The 15,376-nt window shown below is 35.7% G+C and overlaps 1 protein-coding gene across 1 annotated transcript; it reads right to left on the bottom strand.

Annotated features, from left to right (window-relative positions):
* LOC105178284 (WEB family protein At4g27595, chloroplastic) lies at positions 6,229–9,068 on the bottom strand. The gene is made up of 2 exons (XM_011101734.2): positions 8,534–9,068; positions 6,229–8,420 (listed from the first exon to the last, which is right to left on the bottom strand). Exon 2 carries the CDS (start codon positions 8,400–8,402, stop codon positions 6,540–6,542), a length of 1,863 nt encoding a protein of 620 aa, XP_011100036.1. The 5' UTR covers positions 8,403–8,420; positions 8,534–9,068; the 3' UTR covers positions 6,229–6,539.

Below are 15,376 nucleotides of genomic sequence, written 5' to 3'. Positions count from 1 at the left end.
ACTCCCAACTACACCTTAAGTGAGTCTACTCCCACGCTTTAGGAGATTTCCCAAATGTTTAGTCCTACACCTCGCATAACTGATGTCCCTCTTAACTAGTTAAGGAAGGTAGCACTAAGGCTAGCTCGGATTCACAAACAGTTGATGTGAATTTTCCCCAAGGAACCATTGACCAAGCTCTCCATCGAAAATCGAGTGAATCTCAACCAACAAATCCACAAGAAGTTTTGACCACTGTGATCGAGTGAGGGATTTTTGGATGCAAATCAAGTGGATACGAGTGTACTGGGGGAGCCTTCTTCAATCCAAAAAGGATTCATGTTCTAGATTCAGAGGTGGTGCATTTCACTCAGGCCTAGGTAGGAGATATCTTCGGGGAAGGGGAATTGGTTGTTGTTCCTGTCATTTTTAGTGAAGGGTGCGGTGGAGGAAACTATTCGGGTTCAAGGGCAGCGGATAGAGGAAAGGCGCAAAGAGGTCCCATTAAGCAAAAATGAAAAATAATATGGGGTGGTAGTGAGAATACGACAAAGCGGGTACTAATTGCAAACAGAATGAAAATAACCCAAATGGCAGCAGTTGTGGAGCAGCCCCGCCAAGAGTAATGATAGTTTAATCTTGGAACTATACGGGTTAGGGTTGACCTCGATGGATCGAAAACTCGGAGATTGAGTCTGAGAATTCCAGCCCTTATTGTTGTTTCTGTCTGAAGCAAAATGCGGGAACAAGTTTGAAAAGGTGAGGGATTGGGTGAATATGTTTGGGGTGTGTTTGCTATCGGTGAGTAGAGTCGGGGGTCTTGCACTACTATGGAGGAAAGATGTCTTGGTGCAGTTGCGGTTGTTTTCGGCAATCTGCATCGATGTTGATGTAATTTCGGTGGGTCAATCGACAAATTGGAGGTTCACGGGGTTCTATGGAGAGGCGGATACAAAAATAAGGAAAAGGGTATAGGAGCTTCACCAGACTTAGTACACAATTAGATGCAGCATGGTCATGACAGGGGACTATAATGAGATATTCCATCCAAATAAAAAATTATGAGTACTTAGACCACAGTTGCAAATTGATGACTTTCCTAACTCCCTCACTTCCAGTGACTTGAGTGATTTGGGGTTCCATGAGAAAAGATATACGTGGTGTAATTGTAGACAACACCTGCATATTGTTTGGACACAACTAGACCGCGCATGTAGTAACACAAGGTGTAACTCGTACATTGTGCATAAAGCGGCTCGTATTCTGATCATTTAATGTTTGCCATCTCGTAGGAATTGGATAGAGGTGCACATAGGGCTAGAAGAAAACAACTCTTTCGGTTTGAGGCTCGATGGATATAGTCAGAAGAGTGCACTCATGTAGTGGAGCAAGTGTGACCAAGGTTGGAGCCAATAGAGCCAAACAGTAGATTGTGGCAGAAATTAAGGACTGTCGGGTTCATTTACTTTGCTGGAATCGGGAGAACTTCATTAAATCGGCTAGAGAAGTGAAGAAATTGCTTAAGTAGAATGTTGTATGAGGAGATGGGTTGTATTCGACAGCGAATCGAGGATATAAGGAGTCATGAAATGTTTCATTGGCAATAGAAGAGTAAGACTCATTGATTAGAAGACAATGATGGGAATACTAAATTTTTCCATGCGTATGCGTCAGGCCAAAAAAGACGAAACACTATGACACGGCTTCTTAATGAGGCTAGGGTTTGGAAAGATAGTGAGGTAGAGATCCAGGGGGTTATACTTTAGCATTTTCATAATACTTTCTCGTCTACTCAACCGATAGAGTCGGAGAAGAATGAGTTCTATCAGTTATCCAGCCTCGGGTCACAATAGAGATAAACTGATTGCTAGTCGAACCTTCACTATTGCTGAGGTGAAGCAAGTTGTTTTTGGTATGTTCCTTTTTAACTCCCTAAGTCCTAATGGCAAAGCTCCGTTATTTTTTTCAAAATTTTTGACCTATTGTTGGAAATGATTTGTCGTGTCATCTCCTTTATATTCTGAATGATCTTGCTTTACATCGTAAAATGAATCATAAGAATGTGGTTCTCCTCCCAAGTGAGTCACTGAAAATGATGGCTCAGCTTCGTCCGATCTACTTATGCAATGTGATTCATAAAATTGCGTCAAAATGTATAGCTAATTTTCTGAAGGTCTTTCTTGATTCTATTATATTCGAAACCCAGTCAATCCCGGGTAGACTAATATCTGATAATGTGTTGTTAGCTTTCAGGATTAATCATCATCTTAAAACTTTTACTCGTTCATAAGGTGGCACTGTGGTTGTCAAATTAGATATGAGCAAGGCGTATGATAGGGTGGAATGACCGTTTCTCAAAGGTGTACTTCTTAGATTAGGATTCCATCACCGGTTTATTAATCTTATTATGATGCTTGTTATGACTATCTCATATTCATTTATGCTGAACGGAGAGCTATTTGGTTACCTAGGTACGGAGGCGAGGCATCCGCCAGGTTGACACGTTTGTCTCCATATTTGTTTATCCTTTGTGCAAAAGGCGGAACAACAAGGATGGTTAACAGGGATGGCGGTTGCAGAACAAGCACCAAAAGTGTCACATCTTTTATTTGCAAACGACACGTTGATGATCTGTAAGGCTCATGAAACGCAGTTGGAGGAAGTTCGGAGAATTCTGGGTGCATACGAAAAAGCATCGAGACAAGTGATTAATCTACAAAAGTCTAACATGGTGGTAGGGAGCTGTCTGTCAGATGCAAGTCCCAATTGCCAGTCGTACTGGGAGTGCGCTTGGTTCACTATCATAATTGGTGGGGTTGCTAGCGGCGAGCTAGAGATCAAGAAAAGTGCGATTTACAGGCATCCATAATAGATTATGGGATCGAGTAAATGGGTGGAACACTAAGTTGCTCTCGCGGGCGTGGGAAAGGGGTGTTGATAAAGTCGGTATTGCAGCCGTTACCTACATATGCTATGCCATGCTTTCAGTTGCCTGATTGCATATTTCGTCATCTAGAATTTGTTATCGCTGATGTTTGGTGACATTTGAAGGGTGATAAACGAATTCATTTGATTGCCTGGAAGCAGTTGTGTCAGTCTACGTCACAGGGGGGATTAGGATTCCAAGGGTTGAAAGGTTTAATTTGGCACTACTAGCAAAGCAGGGCTGGAGAATGATCAATCGGACGAACGCCTTACTAAGTAAAGTACTAAGGGCAAGGTATTTTAGACAAGGATTTTTTCTGGATGCAACGTTGGGCATAAGGCCTTCGACGACTTGGAGGAGTTTGTTGCAAGCTCTTCTACTGTTGGAGGAGGGTTGTCAATGGATCGATGGACCAGGGCCACAGGAGAGTAGATGGAGGTGGTGTTTCCATAAGATGGGGAACTTCACAGTGTGAAGCGCATATATACATGCGATGGATATAAGAGAGAGGAATGCAGCTAAATCATCTATAACAGTAGTTTCTTAGTCAGGTGCAGTGTGACCAATGATTTGGGGTGCAAAAATTCCTCCCCAAGTGAGGGTGTTTATGTGGCGCATGTGTATGGAACCTTGCCCAAGTTGGACAATCTTGGCCAGCATAGTTCTAGTATTGATACTTGTTGCGCGATGTGTGGTGTACAAATAGAATCTGTTAAGCATACGTTTCTGGAATGTCCCTTTGCAAGACAAGTTTGGGCATTATCTTGTATCCCTTGGTGATATATCTCGGTTTGGAACGAAGGAGTATTGGAGTGGGTACTTCAAGTGGCACAAGGCGTGGGAGAGATAGACAAATGCCAATTTTTTACCTTGTGTTGGTTGATTTGGCAACACAGATGCAAGAAATTGATGAAGGCGAAACATGCGTATGAGTGCATGGAGAGAGGCTGACGTGCTACTGGAGAATTATCAATGGGCACACAATAGGATCAGGTTATGTCCGTGATAGATTAGGTGGATGAGTAAGCTATATTATTGTTTAGTCTTGATTTTGTTTAGTTGTGTTCTGTCTTGATTTGAGGTTATTTGCTTGTTGTTGGTGTGCTGGAGCATTTTGTGGTTAGCTTAGTGGCTTAGTAGTTTAGTGGTCTTCACTCTATCTGGTTTAGCAAGGGTTCTGCTACTAGACCAATACTGTGACTTGTTAGTTGTGTTTCTTTCCTTACTTTTATGAAACCTATCGCCTTTTTTATTCAAAAAAAAAAAAATAGAGCAACAGAAGCCGAATCAAAAGCATGTATCTCAAATTGCTGCACAGGCTAATGTCATCGGAAATATAAAATCATTGTTGTCCTTGTAGTTTAAGTTGACGTAGTTGATGATTGGCTCATCCCTTCACTATCTTGCATTGGTGAGTTCAATCATACTAATTGTCTAGTAGGTGCTATAGAAACGGTTTCGGATTTTTTTTTAGTTCGTTCCAACGATCTATCAAATTGGCTTCCAGATCGACATACCAATCAAAAGAGTTTCTCTTAAGTGACTGGACGAACTGTTTCACCAAATAGTCACCGTTAGTCTCGGCATTGTTGTATATTTAAATAAAGTGGGCAACATGTTGTTTGGGTTTGCCTTTCAGTTGAACTATTGCAATTTCAACAGTTGATATCTTATCGGCATCCTCAAGGCGTCCATGCGCTTGGTATATGATTTTGAATATGTGGACAAGCTTTGGGTCAGTCCGCCATATGGGCTTTGATGGTGTGGGAGATCATCTCTTGCATTCATTGAAGAGACAATGTAGTAATAGACTTCTTAGGATGAGCATAATTTGGCACATAGTCATGCTTTGGTGGTGCTTTATCCACTTGCTTCTCATTTTCAATATGGTTTGAGAAAGAGACATAATTTTGGTTGTTGCGCTCTTCAACGTTTGTATGCTTTTGTTTTATCATCAATTAGGCGATATCAATGACTTTATTGTGGAGATAATGGTATGGGCCAATATTTGCTCCTCCATTGTAGTTACTTCGATTGTCATGGAGGGGAGGGTAGCTAAAAGAGTGGATTTTGAGTTGATCTCGGTAGAACTTGTCGAGTTTGAATCATTAGAAGGAGTCCTATCAACGATCTTGACTTCGGTAGAGGATTGCCCAGCTGTAGTAGAGATGGCATCAATAATTTCCTCGTTCACAGTGACTTGATTCTTCTTGGGTGTCATTGGACATTTGGAAATGATGACTTAAACTTTGATATAGGAGGAGAGATGAGGGTAGAGATTGTCCTATTAGGCATGCTAAAAATTTTATTTACATAAATTTTGTGTTTGCAAAAATAAATTATGAGACAAGAAATATATAGGTAAATGCATTTTATAAAGTAAGAAGTGTTGCAATGTCTGGAGTAAAACTTATTCCATGATTCTTTGCTCTTAATGTCGATCCAAGGGCTTGAAGATTGTTCTTGGAAGTGGAGTAATCTCTTCAAGATTGTCGGAGAAAAATCACGCGTCACCTTCAATTACGTTATTGTAAGCATCCCTAGAAGTTTAACAAATCAATAAATATAAATTGAAAGTATCAGTTAATATTTTGGATGACATTTTGATGCAAAGGCCTACCATAAAGATAAGTCAAATAAACATCGTAAAGTACATTGATGAGCTAAAATAAGGAAATTATCTAAAATGTGAAAACACCCTCCATAAGATATTAAAATTCCCAACGAGGACCCAAAATCCGTGCACTTTTTCATCAGGTTGGATCAAACCCAATTGGACCGACTCAAAAATCCAACCCCACAACCGCTTGGAAGGTTAAGATTCTGACTCGTGTATAGACATTTACTCCTTATAAATACTCCTTACCACCTAGGATCAAGGTACGTCATATTTTTAAATAATGCATTTGTGTTCCACTTCGATCTTGCACCCAACTAATACACATCAAAAGGGTGTTAGCTAGGGACTTTCCAATAAGCCAATCTTTGCTCGTTTTCATATATATTGCACTTGTTTTTGCAATTTGCTATCACTTGGAGGTATACACAACCTCGACCTGAATCATACACTAACTTCGATTCGAGGTAATTCTAACCAACCCTTGTTTATTTTATAAACTACTCATAGTTGTTACAGACTGACTGCCGATTGATATTTCTAGTTGTAATTAATCTGTATTTATTTAATAAAGTATATATTTGACCGGCTGATTGTTACTTATTGAAATGTGTATAAATAAAAATTTATTGATAAAGCTAATTGGAAAAAGTGTGGTATCGAAGAAATAAATATATGTAAGAGCATTTTAATCTACACCCATTCAAACAGGTAGGTAGTATAGGGATTTTCCCATAATATATAGTATAGATTATAGTATTCATACAATGCTATACAACTCACTCTTTGTAGTTTAGTTTTTGACTGCGTATGCTTACTCCTACACAAACTAAACAATATCTAAGAAGATGGTTGTCATATGTAAGAGGTTCCATCAGTAAGATGCTAAGACATGATCAAGATTTCATTTAATGTATGAAAATCAGGCAATATTCTTTCTTGTTTTCCTTCACTATATGTAACATGTTTGAGATGTACATTGAAGAAATCTACTTGGCAACAACACTTTAACCATTTTCAGGCCAAAGGCTGTGCCACAATGGTCTTCCCGTTGGATGGACTTTTTCTGGCCATCATCAGACTTCCCACTCGCTGCAACATTGATTTCGATCGTTTTTTGGAACTTCCGTTGCTATCTGGCTCATCGAGTGCACTGTCTGAGTGATAAAAATCGGCTGAATCTGTTGATCCTTCATCATCTATGAAGGCAAACGAATACCTCCTTTCGTGGGAAAGAACTGGTATTGGTGTACGAGGCTCTGACAATGGTGTTTCTGCATCAGTATCAAATATTGAGCCTTTCAGTATTCCTCCCTTCATGGGATCTTTATCCAAAACTTTGTTGACTGAATCTTCAGGTTCAGTCATGAACTTTAGGCCTTCAAGATTAAAGCTGAAAGTCTCACTGTTGTCCATCTTGTCTCGTTGATCATCCGAATCAGGTGAGCTCAGAATCCCATTTTCCTCCACATCCTCCGTCTTCAGTTCTGATGAAACTGATGAGAGCAATCTATTAATCTCCCTCACATGCTCTTGAGCTGCTGCTTCGCTAATTGTAAGGCGTTTGTTTTCCTCTGTAAGGAAATGCAATTCCTCCTCCTTTTCGGAAAGACAATCTTTCAGTTGATAGTTTTCCTCTCGAGCAATATCTGCAGCTGCTTTTGCAGCATTGGCTTCACTGATAGCCTGCTTAAGTATGTCCCGCAATTTGTGCGTTTCTTCCCTTGCTGCCCGTGCCATAGTTTCAGCTGCTTTCAGCGACTCGACAAGTTTACAGTTCTCACTTTGTGTGATAACCCTTTCCTCTTCAGCTCTTTTTATGCAACCAACGAAGCCCATTTCTTTCCCATTCCAAGCCATGACTGTTTCCTCTGCTTCTAATCTCAGTCTCTCTGCAGTGTTTTTGTTTAACTCTGCCTCTTGTCTAGCTTGATTTAAGAGCTTTTGAAAACTTTCCTCAGTGTTTCTTAACATTGTCTTCAGCAGTTCAGCTTCTCCTTTCACTTGCTCAAGCTCGATTATTGTAAAACTCATCTTCTCCTTTGCGTAATTGGCTTCTGTTGAAACTTCTTTAAGTGCGAAAGCTAAGTCTTCCAAGGCCTTTGTACTCTTCTCGTCAGCCTCAAGAGCTCTATTCAATTCCATTTTGAGTGCTTCCGTTTCATCATGTAGACAAGTCACCTTAAGCAACGCCTGCTTTTCACATTCTTGGGCTTGAGCCAGATTCTCCTTTGTCATCTGCAGCTCAACAATGAGACTTTTGATCTCCATGTCTTTAGAACTACTGCTGTCTTCACTACTACCGCTGTCTTCACTACTCAAACATTCAACCTCTCTGTTATTTTTCCTCGACATTTCTTCCAACGATTCAACCCGATTCCTTAAAGTACTGATTTCAGACCTTGATTTCTCGAGTTCAATCTTCGTTGCCTCAAGCTCTTTAGACCGAACTTCAAACGTATCAACCATTATGGACTCCGACTGCTTCTCGCTTTCTGCTTCTGCTTCTAGTTCTTGAATCCTTCTCTTATTTTCAGAGAGCAACACCGTCATATCTTGCTCCTTCTCCCTTGCAATTCTCAATTCCTCGTTCAACTTCTCCAAATACATATCCCTCTCCGCCAACACCAACTCGACCTCTCTTGCTTTTCCAACCTCCGTTTCTAAAGAATCGATCTTTTCATCCTTATTCTTCAATTCATTTTGCAAATCAGAGAGCAACTTCTTCATATTTTCAAGCTCCATCATTAGTTCCCCTTCCTCGTGCATATCAACCTGATGATTAAGAACAAGATCCTCCTCCACCTCAGTAACGCTGAGCTTTTGTTTAGCCCTCTTCTGCTCCTCCTCGGTCTCTCCCATCCGTTTTTGCAATGACATAACTCTATCAATCTGATTCTGCATCGAAACGAAAATCCCACAAAATATTTTTCCTCAATACAACTATCCAAATCAAAAAGGACAAATCCACATATCATAAAACATGTAAGTGCTTCATTCAATAAAGTTACCAAATATCAAACAGGTGGGCTTCTATGAACAGATATAAAGGGCCTTTGGATCAGTGTGTGATCGGTAAGCTTCACCACCACAAAGCTTCGATTGGAGAAAGATTTCTTTAAACTACTGATGAACAAAAGGTATTTTGTCCAATATCAACCGACCCTTATCTAGAAATCTCACAAAAGCACCCACAAATTCGATGAAAAGCTCAAGTAATACTAATATCTTCTATGTCCTTGCAAACAATATATGATGAGACGGATCAAGACTTAGAGAAAAAGGGTCAAAAGACCAAAGCCCGTCAAACTAAGGAACATGTAGCAGAGAAAGATCCCGACAAAATCTCCGTGTCATAATATCCCACGAAAATAGTGATGCTCCGGAGAAAATGGAGCACGAGAAAACATTCAATACCGAACGTATCATGTTGGTGTCATAGACGATCTGCGGTGATTCTTAGGATACGAATTTGCTTTACTATCTTTGCGGAAAATATGAGAAAACCAGGAAATTTTTAGTGCGTGAGTGTGTGTTGTCTGTGGAAGGGGAGTTTTCATGTTTATGAAAAATCCATTGAGAAATGCCCAAATCGCCTAAAATAGTTCAAATTTGATTGAATCGAATTACTTTTATGATTTATTTTTGATCTAAAATTCTAAATTTAGAGTAAAATTACACCGCACTATTGATTTATTTTAAAATTATAGCTTAAAAAATACCGTCAAAAATCGAACTGCAGAACTAAATTTATAATTAATTTTTCAAATTATATATAATAATTTAATAAAATAATTAATTTTTTAGAAGAATTTCATATTGAATTATATAATCCCATAATAATATATTAGCAAAAATCCACTTCACAAAGCTCATTTTTGTAATATTTATATTTGAACTTTATACAAGAAATATATATATTTAATTCTTTTTAAGTCTACTCAAATTTTAAACCCATTTGATAATTGTCCCAATTTCTCATTTATTTTTTCTGGCCTATTTTTTTTTTTCCTCCCCATTTTCCTCCTCTCTCTTTTCTCTCTTACCGTCTTTTTTGTTTTGTCTTTAGACCTTTTATTTTATTCTCTTTAAAATTAATAATTGGCTTTCGTTATTAAGTACTTTCTTATTAACTAGATTATTTGGTGGATTTCATATATGTATAATTCATTTTAGATTAAAAGCAATTTATACATATATGAGTTTTGTCTTCTTTTATTTTATTCTCTTTAAAATCAATCATTGGCTTTCGTTATTAAGTACTTTCTTATTAACTAGATTATTTGGTGGATTTCATATATGTATAATTCATTTTAGATTAAAAGCAATTTATACATATATGAAATCCACTAAATAATTTAGTTAAAAGTACATTTCACCAATTTTTTTCTTCAAAATATCGTAGCTATTAATTTTATTGACTTATCTTTAACTTTTAAAATTAAAGAACATACTTAGAATTTTTAATTATATTTAAAGATTAGATAATTTTTATAAAATCTATTCATAATTTTATTTTATTTTTTGTCACTTTTGAAAGTGTAATAGAAAAAGAGAGAGACTATTTAATTTTACATTAAGCTATGTTATTATGTTTATAGGAGTTCAAAGTTTTTTTTTTTTTTTCATACTAGCTAATTACATCATATTCTCATACAAAAATATAAAAAAAAGTATATATTTTTCTTTCTAAAAAAGGACTAATTTGATAATTTTACAAATTTAAAAGACTAAAGTGATAAAATCAAACTTTTACCCTCAAAAAAGTCAAACTCCAGTCACATTTTTGTCGAAAAATGGCCAGAGGGACCACAATAAGGCAAAGATTAACGTTTAAGGATGCTAAAGTCAAAAAGTGAACTTGAGAGACTAAAGTGATTTTAAATGAAAACTTACGGAATCAAATATAGCATTTACCCTTCGTATTATCATGTTGAATTTTCACTCCTGAAGTCATTATTTTTCACTTGATACCTACACCGAAGACTTTCCCTCACTCTTGACACCAACTCGGCCGCCCACACCTCTCCTACACACTCTCTATTACTCTCTGATAAAAGAGAATACACTAAATCATAGTGTAGTTTTCTTAAATCATTGTCTTCCAAACTAAATCTTGATTTCCTCTAGCAAGCAGATCAAATTGTCTCTCCTTTATATGGTGTGGATCATCTTTAGAGGACTTCTATATTACAGTCTAAAACGAACAAATCAACAAAAATGCTTATCGATTGAAAAAAACAAAAGAAGGTAACACTCATTTATCATTTATACATTTTTTGTTAGCTGTCATCTATAGTCTTATATGTACGGATTTTTGTATTGTTTTGTAATCCACATATGTTACATCGAATGCCCGAAAATCACCAATGATACACCCCTTAGTTGAATTAAAAATTTTATTATTATGCACATTTATCGGTTCCCACACTTCCTCTACATGTTCTTGAGTCGATCCACTCCCTTCATTGCAAAAACAATTGAATTCATTTACGATACATGCATTCATGTTAGTGCTTGGAGTTCTAGATACTCTCGATGTATTGCACTTGCAATAGGACCAGAATATAAAGTTCCAACTAGTCGTGATTTACAGCTTCCTCTCTTAAAGGATGTTAAATAGAAAATTCAATTGTGGATATTACATCATTCGAATTTCAAAGTATTTATGGGTGCTTATGATATTGTAAAAGATGGACAACATTTTTTAAGTTATTTTAGGAAGTTATTGAATGGGCAAATCCAAGTAACACGGTTCACTTAATCACTCATAATGGATCAAATTCTATTATAGCAAGAAGAATGACACCAAATCATTAGAAATCTATTAAATGGTCTTCTTGTGTTGCACATTGCTTGAATTTGATTATGAAATATATGGCAAATTTAAATCATATTGTTGAAATTGTGAATAAAGCATCTCAAGTAGCTATGTTGGCGTACAATCACATATATTGGTTGGCTTAGCTAAGAAAATGAAAGAATTGGGCATAAATATTTCATCCAGGTGAGACAAGATTTGGTACGAGTTTCATTGTTCTTTATAATGTTTTTCTAAGACACATTTACCATATTTTACTTATCTTTTCAGATAAAAAATGTCATTTTTATGTAATAACTCCAGGCCTTTGACACTAATATGCCCTAATATTTTATGCCACAAGTTTATTTTGTTATTTTTCAAAACAGTAGCAACCATAGTTTCATATTTTATACAGAAAATATATAAATTTCTTTTTCTTTCGGCTTTGAACATAGTCAATACCCCTTTCATGATTTTCATAATTTCCTTTCCCCATTTTCTCTCAAGCCCTTCTTCTTCAAAGGCAGCACAAGACATTAAGTTGTGACACAAATCAAGCACATACCTTACATTTCTCATGGTTAACATATAACAATTTTCAAAAAGTTACACAAATGTTACCAAAACCTTTAATTTCATACAATTTCTCATTTGCCATGACCAAAGCCCATACTTTCATATTTATAATTTGTAAAGATTTTCTTAAAATGACTCATATGAAATGTATATCTAGAATCAATTAACCATTCATTTTTATTATGACATACTCCAACATTTACATCAGAAACCAAGTGTACTTCTTCTGAATTTTCTTCTGTTATTACATTTGCATCTTTCTTATTATTATTGTTGTTGTTGTTGTTTTTTCTTTTTGGTTTCTTGAATCTTTAATATAATGCCCTTTACCCCACAGTTATAACACCTTCTTTCCTTAGATTTTTTTCTCTCTATATTTTTCATCCCTAGTTCTAGACCTCGAGTTACTCCTACTTCTGCTTCTGCTTCTGCTTCTACTCCTACCTCTGCTATATTTTCTGAATTTAAATTTTAAATTTCTATTTTTAGTTCTTCCTCTTACATAGTTAACTTCACTTTGATTTTAATTAGATTTATTTGTTTTAAGGTCCATTTCCTTATTTTTAAGACTATTTATAACTATATCTAAATTCACATTATCCCTTCCATATTTTATTGTTGCTTTTACATCACTATAAGTTTTTGGTATAGGATTTAATAAAACAATTGGGGAGTATCATCTATATTTTTATCACCAGTTAGTTTTATATCTTGAATTAATTTTGTGAAATCATCTAAAAAAAATTTCAAAATTTTTAGATAAATCTAATTTATAACAAAAAAAAAATTTCTTACAGAAACAGCTTACTAGGCAAAGAAGTTTCAGTTAGAGCTCCTCAAGTTTATTCCATAATTCTTTTGCAGAATTTTATTTTCCTACTTTTCTTAAAAATAGTGTGAGATAAGTTCAGGATTATAGAGAAATAAGCATATTCATCATTTTTAAGTTTCTTTTCATCAGAAACACCTTCAGCATATTTTCCATCAATAACTTTGAAAATCTTTTGTTGTATTAAAATGCCTTTTATTTTTTGTTGTCAAATAAAAAATTAATTTTTCCATCAAAAGTTGCAAATTATAACCCCCCATAAAAAAAAAACTTAATAATGTGGTTGCAAGACTAAGATTACATATTAATCATAGACAAAGCAGAGTAATCACAAAAACAGAATATTGCCCAAAAGTTTTCACCCAAGAACAGATTATAGTAGATAACAAAAATAAACGAGAAACCTTAGCTAAGCCTCGACCAGATACCCCACGGCCTCAAGGAGCCTAGCCAGGTGAAGGAATTAGCAAGGGAGATTATAAGAACAATATTAGCCTAAAAGAGATTCAGTATAAAACAACAGTAATAAACTGATAAAAAATAAAAAAGAGGGTTTAGATGTTACCAAAATCACCACGGAGGAAGGAGAACCAGAACCAAGAAACTTAGCTCTGATACCACTGTTGGGTAAGAATCCTTCAGCACAAAGCCCTAATTCAAACTATTACAGAGTAATGATGGGTTTTTAAACCCTTAAATTACATACTAATATTACAAAAGAGATTTACAACAATATATATAAACAATTGCAAATCTAACTATTCAAGTATATAGAACAATAAAGAATAAACGTATAAAGGCTCAGAGAACCAGATCCGTTGAGGAACAGCCCACGGTCACAAAAACAGTAATCAAACTCACTGTTGCTCAAACCCATCGTGAAACCTTGGCCACACAGACTCCTTTTCTGAAACCACAAAGGTTTCCTTATAAAATTTAAGGTTCACACTAAACACTTAATCGGGCAAAAGAATGGGGAAGAGGAGCAAATTTCTTACTTATCAACAACTAGAAACCATACTTAGATTTATAGTGGTTCTACATTGAAGAGAAGGGTAGAAAGAGGCGGTGGAAGGTAAGTTCCAAAACCATGAAACAGAGAGAATGAAGAGAGAAGAACTAGAGAAGGGAGGCGAAAGAAGGACAAATGAAGAGACAAAATGAGAATAGGTTAGGGTTTTAGAGTTAAACACTTATCAACCGGTTCAAAGGTGGGTGGGGGCAATGGGCCAACAGGAGTGGGATGAGCTAGCAACAGAAGTGTGATGAGCCAGCCAAATGGGCCAAGGTCATGAGTGGGCTTGAGCCATCCAAGTGAGATTGAAAGTTTAGGGATAAATGGACGTAAGCCTACTATGGATCATGAACCATATTTTGAATAACGACAATTGATCAACGTTGATGAGTCCAAATGTGGGGAGGCACTCAAATGCCTCCCACTGTCAAGGTTCTTGGGAACCACCCTTGAGCATGTCCACCTCTTATAGGAATGAGTATTCTTGTAGTGCAGGATTTGGTTGTGAGTCATCGTAGGTGGCAGATTGGTTCTAGTGCTAACATCTACATTTGGAGAATTGAATTTCAGCCGATTTCGCCTCTACGTGTCTTAAGTTAGGATACAACGGTCCACCAAATTTTCGAACAAGAGGTGCGCAACTGGAATGCAAGAAGAATCACTTGTGCATGTGTTACTTTAAGGTCCAAGTTAATCTCTCAAACAATCCGATAACTTCACCGATTCAATCTCAAGTTTAATTCTACAAATAGTGGTGTAATTAGGGTTTCATTGCTACAAGTGCCTGTTGGATGGTTTTGATAACATACTTAGGGGTTAATTACACTTCAACTCTTTCTAAAATTATGAAATTACATTCTTTTCAAAAAAAAAATAAAACTACACTTACACCAGCTCTGAAGATTTTCTATTTATACTTGATCCTGTTTCGTTAGAATTTAAACAAAAAATGTTAATCTCAACAAAAACATTATAAATATTCAAGTCCGCCCCTCATTTAATATTCTCATAAATATCTTTTGTATATAATGAGATAAATATAATACAATATATATATATATATGGAGTGAAGTTAACAAGCAGGGGTGTGCAATTTTCGATTAACTGGACAAATCAAAAATTTGAATTTTACTGAATAGCAAGCAAAAAATTCAATTTAGTATTCAATTATTTCTTTTTAAAATTTCGATATTTGCTTAATTTTATTTTTTGTATTGATTAATCAAACAGCACAGAATACCAAACTTCAGCGTACATCTATTATATTATATCATAAATATACATATAAATATAAAAATATATAACATATAAATATTAAGTATCTTAATATTTGCATTATAAAATAAATAATACTTTTATGTTTAATACACACTTAGTTGAATAACAAATAACTCAAAACCAACAAATTAACGTTACATTATAATTATTTTCTAGTTCAACTTTTACCAAATCGAATCTAAACATTTATGTTCGGCGCTTAGACTGATCAAACTTTTGGTTCAGTTAATTTGAAAAAAAACACCTTTACTTATAAATATAAAACTATTACATAAAAATATAAAATAAAAATAAGATTCAACCTCATAAATGATAAAAATGACAATATTTTTTATCCAAACGCTCAGAATAGA

Source organism: Sesamum indicum, linkage group LG15, assembly GCF_000512975.1.
Source record: "Sesamum indicum cultivar Zhongzhi No. 13 linkage group LG15, S_indicum_v1.0, whole genome shotgun sequence".
Classification (NCBI taxonomy): Eukaryota; Viridiplantae; Streptophyta; class Magnoliopsida; order Lamiales; family Pedaliaceae; genus Sesamum; species Sesamum indicum.
Note: the sequence above shows the minus strand (reverse complement) of the source record. Positions and strands in the feature narration are given on the sequence as shown.